This window comes from Vanessa tameamea, chromosome 3, assembly GCF_037043105.1.
Source record: "Vanessa tameamea isolate UH-Manoa-2023 chromosome 3, ilVanTame1 primary haplotype, whole genome shotgun sequence".
Taxonomy (NCBI): Eukaryota; Metazoa; Arthropoda; class Insecta; order Lepidoptera; family Nymphalidae; genus Vanessa; species Vanessa tameamea.
Window position 1 is genome coordinate 6,763,075 of NC_087311.1, and position 16,333 is coordinate 6,779,407.

The 16,333-nt window shown below is 31.9% G+C and overlaps 2 protein-coding genes across 2 annotated transcripts; one reads left to right on the forward strand and one right to left on the reverse strand.

Annotated features, from left to right (window-relative positions):
• Window positions 1-8,751: 8,751 nt before the first annotated feature.
• Window positions 8,752-14,083, reverse strand: LOC113397104 (T-complex protein 1 subunit beta). The gene is made up of 10 exons (XM_026635256.2): window positions 13,929-14,083; window positions 13,633-13,806; window positions 13,426-13,561; window positions 13,119-13,338; window positions 12,850-12,988; window positions 12,512-12,720; window positions 11,817-11,991; window positions 11,128-11,305; window positions 10,755-10,958; window positions 8,752-9,483 (listed from the first exon to the last, which is right to left on the reverse strand). Exons 1-10 carry the CDS (start codon window positions 13,929-13,931, stop codon window positions 9,311-9,313), a joined length of 1,611 nt encoding a protein of 536 aa, XP_026491041.1. The 5' UTR covers window positions 13,932-14,083; the 3' UTR covers window positions 8,752-9,310.
• A 507-nt stretch (window positions 14,084-14,590) lies between these two features.
• On the forward strand, window positions 14,591-15,974 carry LOC113397105 (synaptobrevin-1-like). Its single transcript, XM_026635257.2, has one exon. The coding sequence runs from the start codon at window positions 14,713-14,715 to the stop codon at window positions 15,073-15,075; it is 363 nt and encodes a 120-aa protein (XP_026491042.1). The 5' UTR covers window positions 14,591-14,712; the 3' UTR covers window positions 15,076-15,974.
• Window positions 15,975-16,333: the final 359 nt, after the last annotated feature.

The following is a 16,333-nucleotide window of genomic DNA, read 5'->3' on the forward strand; positions in this document are numbered from 1 at the left end:
ATAATCTCTTACGTGACAGTCACATACATCATATACAGAGCAGCTGCCAAAACTGTCTGCTGGGAGTCCCGCCTCGAACAACTTACCAACTAAAACAATATCAGGTACTTAGTAAACTTATCCTACTACAGAAATGCCAAACTTCATTTACAACTGACTGTGCACGAAGATAATAATTCATAGTATCTACTTTTTCACATTAAAGCTACCTACGTAAAGTTGAATACAAAAGTTGTCAACTATAATATGTTAAAATACAATTTCACGTGTTATAAAAAGCAATTTGCTTACAAGCAAGTAAATTACCGTCGTAAAAAAGTTTTCTCCGAAAATAATATATGAAGGCTCGCAAACAACTTGAGTAACGATATTGGCCCATTTATGTAAAGGTATGCCAGTGGGATTCCTCGGATCATCGTGGATTAGAACGCGCAAATCTCTATTTAGTGGCACGATCTCTGCCCAACCAAACTGGGCCAATTAGAGCTTACATAGAGTAAGCATAATATCGATACTCCTAAGCTATCAATTGATACCATATTATAACTTTCAACGTATAACGTGTGAGTAACTACTGTAACTAACGATGAAAATTATATGTGTAACTAAATTTGATATATTACCTTCTCGCAATTTACAACGCACTGAAAATATCTTACGAGCTACGACTACATTCGTAAACGTATATAAAAATTTAGCGAGAATTATATTGATCATTGTGTTAATCACTCAAATTATTACATTACAATTACGGTATGTTTTTTTTATAAAATAACTATGTAATCAATTTAAAATCCTAGGTTTTTAAGTTAGGACTGTTATACTCACGTATATAACATATATATTACTAGCGACCCGACCGGCTTCGCACGGGTGCAATGCTGATACTAAATATAATACAGAATATCTTATAACGTTTACAATTTTTCAGTCATTAGACAATACAAATCGCTATGTCCCACCTTTTTAAATCTGTAATATCTTCGAAAATAATCATTTAAATTACATGCTGTAAAGGGCCGTATTGATCGATATTAAATTCACAATGTATTTTAGGTACTTAATTGAATAAGGATTAATGCTGTATGGCTTAAAATCTCTTCGAAAATAAGCCATTATTTCTCATAAAATGAATAGTTGAATGAATGAAATGAATAGTAGAATAGTCATAAAATGGATAATAAATAGTTATTGTGGACTTTTTCGAAGGTCTTTTTATGGTGTACAATACTGTAGTACATTATTTTAATATATCATAGGGTTTAGCCAGCGTTTGCAATGTAAGCGCAAAAAATGTGTTTATTTACATCACGTTAAAAACCTCTAAAATAATCAGTGTTTCACTACTATATTGTGCATGTATTGTACATATAAACCTTCTTCCTGAATCAATCTATCTATTTAAAAAAAACGCATCAAATTCTTTTTCAGACTTTGTTTTATACTATGTAATGGTTTTTACGTCATTTGTCTGCACTGTACTGAAGCGTGGTACTCCTTGACTTTTGACGACGTGAGGTTTGAGACCGTATGTGGCTTGTTTTGAGTGGCGGCGAATACTCTTTAAAAAGTGTGGTGATATAATTTATTTCACAGATAAGTAGATCTCAGTGATTATTTTGTCAAGGGAGGTGTCCCAGCCCTAAAGTCTATATTCTCTTCCCTTCTGAACTTAAGACGGTAATAAGTTTCCCACAACCCTTCGTAAAATGTTATTGCAGCAGTACGTTTATATATTATATTGAAAAGTTTTATTACAAGCTGATATTTCTTGATCTGTACTACCAGACGGATCGAGTGTTGCTAAATTGTATTGCGTAATTTTATTATTGTGAGTCACGCAGTTTAGGACTTTGGATGTGCCGATTCCTTGAGTTTGAGCAGATATTTCTTCGTCAGAGATGTCACGTACTGTTGTTCATGACGTCATTCATGGCTCATGGAATGTTTTCCAGTATATCAAAGCATTAAAGCTGCTTATTACATATGTTTTGTTACGCAAATAATCTTCTATTTTTTTAAACAAAGTTTGTGGTAAATATTTCATGCTAGCTACCGTTTCTACTGATGACTTACGATATTAAAACAAAACATATACTCGTACTGGTATGTTAATAAGGTAATAATAAACTTTCAAATTCCTCAAGAGTTACAGATAAATGTGATATACCATTTCAGCTTTTGCAATCAATGCAACGAACGTGAAATTTTTCAACGGTAAAAAAATTTAATAACTTAGTAATAATTAAGTCTACTGTATTCCTCGCTTTCTCTACGAACAAGATTATAATTTTCGTATAATGTTTGAGTAAGACCTTATTAATCGAAGATGTTTAAAAATAAACAAATGAAACGGGAGAATTTGAAATCCCATTAAGTTTAAAATCAATATTCGTTTTAACGGATTACTTAAAAATACCTATATCAATACTTGTTTATATTATATAATATTATTTTTTATATATTATACAGTAAATTTGGTGAGTCTTTATTTACTATCCGGATACCGCTAACTTTATTGCCGTATAACAGTAACAGCCTGGCAACGTAATTATCTCCCAAATCCCAGGCCAATTCCAGTATTTAAGAAAGATAAACGAGAGGAAAACGGATCCGTTCTATCGAACCTTGAAAGTTTCACTGATAAATAATTATCGCGAGTTGATAATAACGTCGGAAAATAAAATATAGCTTTAGCGTTGTAATTAATTGTACGTTGTACTTGGTGGTAGGGCTTTGTATATTTGTTTATTGACTGCCTCGTTTTACTAGTGGATCTATATAAAGCAGCAGATCCCGTGGTCCTGGGTTCAAGCCACAATTTGGAGCGATAAAAGTTATTGGGTTATTGACGAAACAATTTCAGTTATACCTCAGGTTCTGGAAGTTGGAAGTGTGCACACTCCCGTGCCTTGAAAAGCATGTCAATCCGTGCCGGTTATGTAGGATTTTTTGTCTCATCGGATTATCAGAGTGAGGAAGTAGAGAGTGCAAGTGTGTTTGTGCACACACTTGTACACTATAATATATCCTGCTTATTTGCTTGTCTCCCTTGAGAATGGACGCCGTGGCCGAAATCTGTTTAGACAATATCACCATTAAAATCAGGGCTTCGTACAAGCCGGTCTGGGTGGAACCATTCACTCATCAGATAATTTACCGTCAAACACCAATACTTAGTATTGTTGTGTTCCGGTTCGAAGGGTGAGTGAGGCAGGGTAATTACACAAGGGATCTTATCTTAGCTCCCAACGTTGGTTGGCATCGGCGATGTAAGGAATGTTTAATATTTCTAAGAGCATTAATGTCGGTGGTTAGCCACTTACCATCAGTTGGTCCATTTGCCCGTCCGCGCCTACTTATACTGTAGAAATAAAATAAAAATACAAGGGTCGCTGTAAAACCGTCGCTGTTTATGATTAAAATTGCAATTGAAGGAATTTCTTGCAGTTGAAGGATTTTTCTCTGTACAAACAAGATTATATTTTTTTTTGTATTATGTTTGATTAAGAAGTACTTTAATAATCGAGAATTAAAAAATATTGAAATTTTTGGTGATGAGAAAAATTTCATTTACGACAGAAGATGCACATAATACGACGGGACAGGCAAAATTAAAAGTTTGTAGTCATAACAGATAATAATTTCATTAGTTGTATTATTACTTCTAAGATACATATTTTATATTCTTCACTAGTATCTTAACATTTATTCCATAGTTCTTTGTTTTTATTTTAGGCAAACGTATTTTAAACTATGTCTTAGTTAAGAAAAAAACTCAGAAGTAGCATAATAAAGCCGTAACCTTGTTGTAAGCTGGACATAACAATGCAAAAAGCAAACACTAGAACGTAAATAATTCATTGTTTCAGCTGTACCGGTCTGGATAACTTTTAGGTCACTGTATGAATCAGGTAAAAGATAGTTGTTTTGAGAAAGCAAAAAAAAACTTCCTAAATTAAATTAAAAGTCCTAAAATATATATACCTTAAACAAATTTAATTCCTGAACTAAATTTATAATATAGAAATATATTTAATGTCAAAGTTAATTACTAGATAGTCCTAAAACATAACTATCCTTATTATTAAATCTTGCTTCAGTATTCGAAATTAAATGATTAAATACTAATTATGCCGTTACAAATATTTCAACATTTATTTTTCGTTCTGCAGTCGTTATAATACAACCGTTATTATTTCTGTGCAATAGCACATGATGTTCTTCCGTGGCAGCTACCGATCTAGAATTCACGGAGGCTTATAACTTCATTCCACCTTGCAATTACGTTGCAGTTAGTTTTTTGCAGAGCGAACTGTGTGGCATTCGCGAACATTTCAACAACTGCAAACATTCGTCATTAGTTAACATTATTCACTTGAATGCCTTGTTTTTCAACGTCTGCCTTTTAATGAAATGCTTTTTTAATAAAGCACCTACTTAAGTGCCTATTGTTTCGTGAGGCGTCGCTTTCCATTCACAAATAGATACTGTCCTCTTTGGAGACAATTAATTTTTTATGGAATTATAATTATAGCATTACATACATTTTATACCCATACGTACAACCATTTTTTTAATGATATCGGTAGGCGGACGAGCAAATTGGTCACCTGATGGTAAGTGGTCACCACCGCCCATAGACGATGGCGCTGTAAGAAATATTGACCATTCCTTACGTCACCAAGGCGCCACCAACTTTGGGAACTAAGGTGTTATATCCCTTCAAACCGGAACACAACAATACTGAGAACTGCTGTTTGGGCTGGAATATTTGATGAGTGGGCGGTACCTACACAGACGGGCTTGCACAAAGCTCTACCACCAAGTAAACTTTTTTCTGGAAGAGATCTCTTGTTAGAGATAAGTTATCCTTTGTACACGTCTTTTGTCTATGTAATTGTCTATATATTTGTTGGTACATAAATAAATAAATAAATAAACTTTTTATTTCCATGATTTACCGTAGTAAGATTTATTGTATTTATTAGATGATGGTTTCTATTTTTGAAATTACAAACTTAGTCCTCAGAATATGTCAGTGTCTTGCTTAATGTATGTTTGTATATATTATAAACATTTGGACATTTGGAGATGAATATATATTTTGCTTCGCATATGTTACCAATTATAAGACCTATTTCACTCTATACCAATTCGATCAATCACGTTACAGAATGATTTAGTTTTCATTCAATTCGAGTTCTCTTTTAAAACAAACTTTAAATACGTCAAATGGTAATAGAGTAGGCACCCAGACCAATATCTTATTTATTGGCGGCTTTAAATTTTATTGCATATTCATAGCAATAAATTGCTTTATTGAAAAAATACAATAGCTGTAAAAATATAATCTGAAGGTTACCCATAAAAAGTATAAATGTATAATAGCAAAGTTGATTCTTATTATTTGAGAAAGATTGTCTGCATGTATAATACATACATGATTATTAATGCACAGTTGATTGCCGAGATTATATACTGAAGATATAAATATACGCGCTGGCAATATAGGAGACAACAATATTATATACTATTATAAATTATTAACAATATATTTTTTTAATTTATTGTTTAAGTCTCGCAACGCAATTCTTCCACCGGTAATAGTATACCGGTATATTTTATTAAACAACTTTGTCATAAATTGTTTCCTAATTAGTGACCAATATAATTTATATTGACGGATAAATGTTAAAAAAGTTAATTTCCATAGTAAATAAAAGATGTTTCGGCAATCGATATTAATATCTTATGACATTAATGTATTATAATTCCATAACTGTACAAGAATTATCTAATATTTAAAATACTCATCATAAGAAAATAGCGCTAGCAGAATTTTCATGTTTTGGATGGAGTTCTCATTTATTTTTGTACGTAGTTTTTTGTCTGTATTAGGTACCTGTATCCTACATAAGCCTATTGTTATTGTTACTATATTCTTAAATTATTTGCCATACTGATATGGGAAAAGGCAGAAGTTAACAAACCGTAAATAAATAGGGCTAGAAAATTTTTGGGAATTTCGTTTATTTCTTTAATTTTTCATTCCTTTATAGGCTAAATACAAGCCGAATTCTAAACATTACTTTCTTGAAGTACCTTACGATTTTGATTATCAGTAAGTAAGGGTGACTAATAAAATTAGACTTAACGTTGACTGGCGATTGTTCACAAAGTATTATTTTAAATATTATTTAATTTAGGAACATAGTTAGTCATAGTATGTTCTTCTGCTCAAGGAAAATTCAGCTTGGTCCACGACAAAGTTACAGCGAATCGAAATTGCCCTGTATGACTTAAAGAAAAGAATGTTACGGCTGTTCGAAACTTCGTTGGGCACTGCCGTGTCCCCAGATAATGTCTTTATATCTGTGTAAATATATTGTAGTGTATAGATATATACTAAAAGTCTTAAATATATATATAAAGGTGAATTATATATTTTTATTACGTTGATAAGATTTAATTGAGTAGTGTTTTTTTATTTTAATTATACTTCACATTTTCTTGAATTTCCTAAGCTGGCTGGTAAAAAATGTAAATAGTCCGTATATATGTAGAACGGATTCAATAAAAATACCTAAAGTTGTGTAACTATATCATTATAAAGTAAGCCTATTAACCTTCATCCGTGGAGTTACCTCATGACGAGAATAGAAACGCCATTCACAGCACAGACGTGGAGGATTGAGTGAGGTACTTTGTCCGTATGTTGCGTACGTGATTACTCTCTAAATATTCCACTTTATCGTTCAATCCTTTCTTTGTCATGTAAAGAAGAGATGCCAGAAGGTAAACTTGAATAATATATAGAGGTGGTTGTCGTCTCCGTCATCGTAGCAAGGAAGGAAGTTAAAAATGAAGAAATTGTTAGTACAAGACACATTTACAAAGCGTCTGCTAAAAATATATTCAGTAAGCCGTATAGTTGTACTAAGTATAAATTTACTAATCATTTATTTTACAAGAATCATTCAAGTAAATAAGAAAAACGTTTTAATTATTTACAAAACTTATAGCTATAAAGGATATTATCAAACAGCTTAATTAGGTTAAAGCCTAGTTCATAAGGTAAAAGCATATAAATGTCCTATAACTGGGCTAAGGCTAAGGTTGGAAGCTTATTCCACCACGTATCTCCAATGCAGATCGATGGATACATATTTGCTAGTTTTTCATTCACCACGTGCAGGTTTTCTCGCGGTGTTTTCCATTACCGACAAGCACGAGATGAATGATAAACAAAAAATAAACGTATGACAATCCAGTGGTACTCAAGCAAACTTTAATCCGAAATCTACGATTAAAATGCAATTTGAAATAGCTACCTACATGAATAACAATAAACTGCATTTTGTTTTTATTAATGATATTTTGAAATAGGTTAATAATATAAGCGGAATTATAATTACACTATTTAGTCGTTAGCTAAATAATAGTATTCATAAAAACCTACAAAGATTACGAACATAAGTAAGTTTTATTCGTTTCGCTCGCAACGAAATAACTCCTAATTAAAGCAATGTTTGAGTAGCTATTTCCATCAATGACTATCGCGTGTTTTCAGACGATTTAAATTGAATGCAGTGACTTATTTTGTAATTATTTTTGAACAATTATTATTATATGAGTTTGCTTCCCGATAAATATGAACTATATATTATACTATATGGTAATGTTAACATCATAAAAAATGCACAATTTTAAGATCGATAAATAGATAACTGAAATGTATCTGTACTTTGATTAGAATATGGCCACAAATAACCTATTTATGAACTAAAAATTATACTTTACGATACTATACATTGAGTTAAACTTTAATGTAAAATATTACCTGAAAATGTTTTACTCAATTGTTTCTACATCTTGTTAGTTGTTACATAACAACGAGTAAACGTTCAGTATAAATAAAAAGGTTCAGAAATGGTTAACACAATTTTTTACGGATACAAAACTTCGAAGGGTAAATCAAATAATAAAGGTAAATTGTATTATAGGCCCAGATTCACGTGACTAAATGAAAGAATAGAGAATTTGATTTGATTTCTACTAAATCACCCCTTATACGAGTTTTGTTACGCAGACGTAAAACTTTGATTAAAACAGATTCACATAGAGTTTTGTTTTAGACTGGGATGCAAAATATTCTACTTAATAGTAGTAAAAATAGCGAAAAGCACTTAAATTTTGCTTATTTATTATATATACTGTCAAATTATATTACAAGTCATTAGGGTCAAACTATTATATTTACAAGAATTATTATACTCAAAAACCATTTACTTAAGATTACAGTTTAATTAGGTACTGGGTAATGATCTATATCAGGGGTATGCATAAGTTTACGGACAGACTTTACAAATGCCTAAACCAAAAATAGGTAACCACTTCTATTCTAATCTAAGCGTAATAATCGATTATGAACAATCCTATCTGATAGAAAATCACTATTAATAACATTTTACTGAATATGTGAGAGTAGCGCGCCGTGATTTTCCGTGTGCCGTAAAGTATCCAAACCTTCCTACTAGGGAGGAGTCTCTCAATCTCTTATGCTATGTTCTCAAATCCTTATTCGGCGTTTTAGTCTTATCTAACACTCGTTGACGTAAAAAAGATATTTAACACAGAATCAACGTCGGAACAATAAGTCAACCGTTATTAAAACTAGCTGTGTTTCTATGAAATTTATCGTAAATAGTGTCATAACTTAGATTGTAGATGTGGAATTGAAAAAAAAGATTGTGTTTTTTTATTTTGTGAAGATTTTATTTTTTGTTAATACATATTAATTATGAAGGCATCCGCGGCCGAACTAAGACGAAATTACTTTAACGTAAGTTGCACAGTTTTCATCCGACATTCCTGCTAGCAAACTAAAATTAAATATTATACTGTTAATTTCAACTTTATTTCGTGATCCCCAAGTACGGAATAACACTAAATAATAAATAAACGATATTTATTGTGCACAATTAAAATTATTTTCATAGTAACTTATACCAGAAAATTTGTAAATAATAAAATGCATTAGATTAATATTAAGTCGCTGCATAATATTAGCGAGGTAACATTATCATGAAAGCAAAATACTTCAATATCTTCAAAAGCGTGAAAAAGATCATCACAATAAGTCTTGCCAGAATAAAATAGATTCTTGTTGTAAACCATAGTGATGATATTATTTTTTAATATAATATTTGTATAACTATTTCCTGTATCTTAAAGTCCTATTTAAAACAGACCTTAAACACACTTTTAAAATAGGATATTGTAAGAAGACACAATCCTTGTTAGCCAATTAGCAAGGGCGACGATCAGGTCCACGTCTGCGAGGTGCTGCCTTTAGGATATTATCGACGCGAAGAATTACTTCAGCGGCCTCCGCGGCGGAAAGTAATACTTGACGTTTGACAACATACGATTCGGTGATGCCGAGCTTTTTCATATCTCCAACGCGGCCGTTCTCCATATCTAAAAGCAAAATTGAGATTCAGAAATTGTACTGATTATATTTTCAATATTTTATATGACCACGAATATTATTACGTTTATATATTATATAAATTAATATATATTCAGTTCGGTGACTTCTGAACATAGATTAGAAAAAACTTTTTAGTTACAGCTTCACATATGCATAACATTAAATTACAAAAGTGTTCAGGTAATAATATAACTAATTATATCTAGACACGCGGTAGCGTGTCAAGCCAAGTTCAAGTAAAAGAACTGGCGAGCAGCATCGTGTGTAATATTACACGAACCATTTGGAGCCACTTTTGACCACCTCATAACTCAAAAACTATTTCACATAAACGTGTCAAATTTGTCTCATCTATTGAGACTCGCGAGATACATATGAACTTTAAATTTAATTAACATATCTCAAACGGTTATTTAGATATTAACGTCCAAAAATCGTCATTTTTATCACTGACTGATCTATAGATCAAAACTCTAACCCAGTTCCTGGTGACCTAGAAAGTTCAAATTTGGCATGCAGATAGGTAATCAGGTGAATACAAAGGAAAAGAACTAGCCAAGACCTTTGGCTACAATATATTCTAATAAGTTATAAACAGAAATTATATTTTATGTAGTTATAAATATATTTCAGGACGGACCATTGAACTTGGCACCCATTTAGATCTCACTTCTTTTGTTGTTGAATTCAATAACCAAGACCCATATCATAATATTGAACTTGGCTCTGTCACATTTATTTTTTGATGGGATCTATTAATTAATACATGTTACATGAAAACTTGTACGTTTATTTAGTATCGCAACAAATATTATATTATGAGTTATTTTCTTTTTTCCGACTCCAAGCAAAATTCCAAAAAAAAAAACAGTTGGTTTAGAACTTAATATTTTAGTTTATAGTTTTAGGACAGATGGGTGGTATTATGTTTAAACGTTGTAGCTGTCATGAGATATATCAACGCAATCGTAACGGAATGTCAGTTAGAAAGATAATAAAAAAAGAGGGAGTAAAAATGATTACGAATATTAAATTTTATGTGAATAATTTGCTAATTTGCGCAAAACATTTGCGTCTTGTGGGTAACGTCAACGTATACCGCCATGCTCCCTCTCCGCCGTCACTCTCTACTCTTGTTGTTGCGCGTATCCTATATAGTACGTTGCCATATATAAAATTAGAATAATACGAGAGATATATTTTTTGCTAATGAAACATGATTTTAATTGACGACTGAGCGTCGTGCGGCACGACTCACCGAGCCCCATGGTGCTGTCGGCCTGCGCGTGGTGCGCGCGCAGCCGCGCGATGAGCTCGGCGCTGTCGTAGCCCGCGTTGTCGGCCACGGCGGCGGGCAGGCGGCGCAGCGCCACGGCGAACGCCTCCACGGCCGCCGCCTCCTTGCCCGCCGTGCGCGCCGCCGCACGCGACACTGCCTCCGCCATCAGCATCTCGCTCGCACCTGGGGGACAGTCACTGTTTATTCGATTGGTATAAGGAGTTCCTTTGCGACCCTCGTCAAAATGCCGATTATAAAAACAAGAAATATAGAGTGCATAAACACCGCTTCTTTTTTACTCGTCTTAGTTGTTTGTTCTTCTAGAATGCATGTATAACTTTAGTTTACTTACCACCTCCGAACACGACTTTCGGTTCCTTGACGGTAGCGGCGAGAACGCACAGAGCATCGTGTAATGAGCGTTCAGCCTCGTCGATAACTTGTTGTGTCGCTCCGCGGATGACTATTGTGCACGCCGAGCCCAATTCTACTCCAGAGAAACGGATCAGGCATTCATCACCGATAAGTACCTGTAAACAATTGATTCATAAGCATTAATCGTTAAAATAACTCACATGCTACTATTTTATATAAATTTAATTATAAAATAAAGAAATTTTGGTAACAACAGTATGTACAACATACTATGTCATAAAAATAATGTAATAAATCTAAATAATATAATTTTGTTTTGACTGATTTTGGTCACGGTCGTCAATCTCAAGAGACAACCTTCATCACGTAAGCATGCGAAAGCGATCCCGTGACGCCCGCCAAAGAGACGGAAATGGTATCACTGGTTTTTTAATGGGTATTCCGGTGTAATAAGGCGCGCTATGCGTCCTGGGCAACGGTATGTCCCACATAACCTCCACTTCATGCATAACGCGTTCTTTCCAGAGAGAGAATAGAAAAAGGAAGACAAGCCAACTATGCAGAACATATTATTATGTACACTCCCATTAAAGATAATTAACTAATAACATTGCAGTGATAATAAGTGAATAATATTGTGTTTATTATAATTGTACAATTACATACCTGTTCAATGACTTTGCAATGCCCAAGTTTTACTTTTTCGGGTGAGTCAAAAGTGGATACAATCTCTCCTCCTGTCACAAGTGCCAGTCGCTCAATGCCATCAAAATCTGCATGTTCAATAGCCATCACACCTGCATCAGCAAACAGCTGCTCGGGGTAGTTATAAATAAGTTGCCTATAAAATGATAGTTTCTAAATTGTATTTCCAAGCATTAACACTGATTTACTTAAATATTATATTCCACTTTGTAATAAATAATCGGTTATATCATGTACAACTAACTGAATGCTTCCATTAACCTTTTACACTAAAATCATGATCTGTAAAACTAGACTAATTGCATAGCACTAATACATGGTACTTGTACAAAATCTTCTAAATCATAAACATTTTACTGCATGTCACTCTGCACCGTTGTAAAGGTAGAAAGATCTTCACCATCATCAAAGTGAGCATCATCAATGAATCATCTAATGTTTTATTTTAACCATTAAAACAGTACCAATATTAGTGCAATACCATACATTGATTTTTTATTTGAGTTATATGTCAACTATTCAATATATTTTTAGTTTATTTTCATTATCATTGTGTTCTGATATTTTTTGAAAATTAAGATACAATTTAAACATATTATGCAATGTTTAAATTGTTTCTAAAAAATATTACTGAAGTTTTATAATTGTTTACTCACCTATTAATAAACACATTGCATTTATGAGAAAGGATTTTGTTTACTTTGTCCTTCATTTTTTCTTTTTCTGCAACTTCCAATTCTGCAATTTTGGCCATTGAGTCTACTTTTATTGTTGAACCAAATACTTTGATTTTATCAGTATCCATAGGTGTGTTTGCAATAAGGATATTCGCATTTTCTATACGCTTAGGCTGATGAACACCCACCTTATAAAAAAGAAAAATATATTTATAAAAATGTTATCAATAACATCAAAGCATGCACATTTGACAGTGCAAAGATTTGTATTACATGCAAGGAAGGAGACAAATACAAAAGCATATAACATAATTTACCTTCTTGTTTAATAGGAACCCTTCATCGAGAAAAGATTCTTCCAGCAATCCTCCAGAGATCTTGATGATCTGAATAGCTTTCAGATTTCCTGAGCCTTTCAGTCGAAGAACTGCATCTACTGCTAATTTTGTGAAATGCCTAGAAATCAAGTAATTAATACATGATGTATTATTTTAATTGTTGTTAAACTTATGTTATTGAGTATATACAAAAATTTAATAAATTATAATTATATTCAAAGATATTACAGTAAAATAAAGTATCTCACTCTTTATGATTTGATAGAATTTTGGAGCTTAAAGTAGTCCGTGCAATGTTTTCCAAGTCAACTCTAAAAGCAGCATCATTCATATTGTTATCATGGTCAAAACTAGTATCAGCGAGTGCCTGCCTAGCAGCATCAACTGCAATGCGCCAACCAACAATTATTGTCTGAGGGTGAAGCTTCTGTTCCACTAATTTCTCTGCTTCTCGGAGTAACTCAGCAGCTGTAAATTGGAAATATACAAAGTATTAAATATAATAAAATCCATAAAGTGTAAACATTTTGAGAAGTTCACTAAAATATACCATACCTAATACTGTCACAGAAGTTGTTCCATCACCAACTTCTTCATCCTGAACCTTTGACATATCCACCAAGATTTTAGCGGCTGGATTGTCCACACCAACAGATTTCAAAATGGTAGCACCATCATTTGTGACTTCAACCTTAAACAAAAGCAAAATTTAATAAATGCTTAGAATGTTGACATCTGAGCAATGATACTTCAAATACATACCTGTCCTGCATTTCTACCATAGGAAACCAGTATTTTGTCCATTCCTTTAGGTCCAAGGGTACTTTTTACTAAATCACCAATAGCAATCGCTCCGATGAAACTAGACATGCGAGCTACCTCGGCTTTTTCTTCTTCAGCCTCATTTTTTAATATTCTAATGGGATTGAGTGAAACCTGAGCGTAAAATAAGAATTAATTACAAAAATGTGCACATGTGCGGCACCTACACTTTTTTCACACTAAGGTAATAATTCAATTATATATTGTGTATGGCAATTGCATATAGTTTTACATACCATATTGATAACTTCAGTTGATTTACGAATAAAAGAAAATCTTCGACTAAAGGCACTAACCAATATTATAATACTTGGGTAAAGCGCTTTTAGAACGATTCAGACTCATGCATAAAAGATCAAGATTCAAGACATGCCATAGATAAAAAACAAAAGCATGATCGAAAGCACAGATTGAGAAATCAATCGATACAGATTATAAAATAATCCATATATTTATGGCTCGGTAAATATAGCATATTTAAAATATACTATTGAATAAGAAACAAATAAATAAATAATGTGAAACATAATATTGACTTTTATTAAAAATCATTATTGAAGAAAATAATAATCCTGTTTCATTCAATAAATAAATAAAAAGATTAGCTAATGGCTACAAACAACCGTAGTATACATAAAATTTATTATATTATTATTTAAAAGATTGAGAAAGAATTATAAATTGCCATTTGTCAGTCTCAATATATATAGTATAGCTATTTTAATTTAAGGTACACTGACTAATATTCATTTATTGTATTTTCATGAATTGTTTATTTTCTTAATAATCATTATGATAGAGTAATAAATTGCAATAATAAATGGTATGTATATGTTACATAAATAAATAAAGTAATAACAAAATATATTTTTTATCTGTGAAAGAATCAGTCTTCAACTCTTAACTTATTGTAATTATTTTAATGAAATAGTGAAGTTGTGAACGCCATATTTGTTTGTGACTAATTGACTAAAGTATATTTAAGTTATAGCATTGTAAAGATATAACAAAACAGCAAATATGGAAAATCAGGGCGGAACTTCAGGTCCTAGAGTAAGCGATAAACGCTTAGCACAAACTCAGGCAAAAGTAGATGAAGTAGTTGGAATTATGCGTGTCAATGTTGAGAAAGTATTGGAAAGGGATCAAAAGCTGTCCGAGTTGGATAATCGTGCTGATGCCCTACAGCATGGAGCCGCACAATTTGAACAACAGGCTGGTAAGCTTAAAAGGAAATACTGGTGGCAAAACTTGAAAATGATGTTGATAATTGGTGCTATTGGTGTTGTTCTGCTTATCATTATAATTGTGTGGGCTACTTCCGGTCATTCTTCGAGCTCAGCGCCGCCTGCAGTACAACCCACACCACAACCAGGAACATAAATTTTAAAGCGATTTGATTCATTTGCTACACCTGTTCTACAACTACCTAACTAGTATGATTCATACGAAAACAATGCTTGACTAACTACAAAGACAAAAGTTAAAATATTTTGTAATTATATTACCTTCAGATTTTTAAAAGATGTTGGATATTTCATATTTACTTGTATTACAGTTTTTAAAAGATTTTTAATCTACAAAATCCTATATTGTTAATAAATTTACAAATTAACCAGTGCTATTTATATCTTTGAGTAAATGTTGAATGTTCTACTATTTTTGTATGTATACAAATTGATCTAACAAGCTATTAGTAAATTTATATATGTATTATGCCAACTGTGAAAATGTACACAAACAAGACTAAAATTAGATATCTATGCATAAATTATCTAAGATGATTTTCAGAGCTTAATTATGAGCCTGATATAATAAGGAACTGATTGTAACTATTAATATTATATAATTGGAGGTAATGGTAAAGGTGTTTCATAATTACCTATAAAACTAGTTATTTTTGTTGTATAGTTATAAATGTCATTAAATGATCAATTTGACTATTGTCTACTCTTGAAATTCCATTTGTTAAGCACAATGTATAAACTGCAGCAGCACAAATTTAGTTATTAAACATTTAGTTGTAACATGATATTCTTAACATATTTTTGTCCGTATATTGTAAGGGGATCTTGTTCATTTATTTTATTTGCATTTCTTTTAGATTTTTATATAGCCAATGGGACCAAAAATTCTGTTTGCAACATAAAATGTCTAAGGTCCTTCAATATTATCACCATCGTTAAAAGTGTAAGTTAATGTTGTATATTAAATTTATATTACTTATCTTTATCTAGTTGTTTTATATAATATAAATGAAAAATAAATGTATTTATTCTACAGTTCTATAATTTAAGTTTACAAATTCTTATCAGAATTTTCTAGATCTTTATATTTTATCAATATTTAAAGACAAGATAATGGTGAGTGAGTAGTGCATACATGAACGAGATAATTTATTTTGAAATTTCATACAAAACACATATATTACTATACACTATCGTGTCTAGATTAGTACCTGCAGTATTCAAAATATTAAAGTTAAACAACATTTTATACTTGGTATATTTCTTTTTTTATATCAGGATGAGAGTTATTTGAAATAAATATTCTTTAAGACATTACTTTGGAAAGTGGTTAAATAAAAGTTTATTCAATAACTAATAGTCAGCCACGAGATCTTCTACCTAATAAGTTAGAC

Coding starts and splice junctions, on each gene's coding strand:
- LOC113397104 (XM_026635256.2), bottom strand. Junction 11,992..12,511: donor TGCAATGTGTTTATTAATAG/GTGAGTAAACAA, acceptor ATCATTTTATAG/GCAACTTATTTATAACTACC. Junction 11,306..11,816: donor ATTGCAAAGTCATTGAACAG/GTATGTAATTGT, acceptor AATTGTTTACAG/GTACTTATCGGTGATGAATG.
- LOC113397105 (XM_026635257.2), top strand. CDS start 14,713: ATGGAAAATCAGGGCGGAACTTCAGGTCCTAGAGTAAGCGATAAACGC.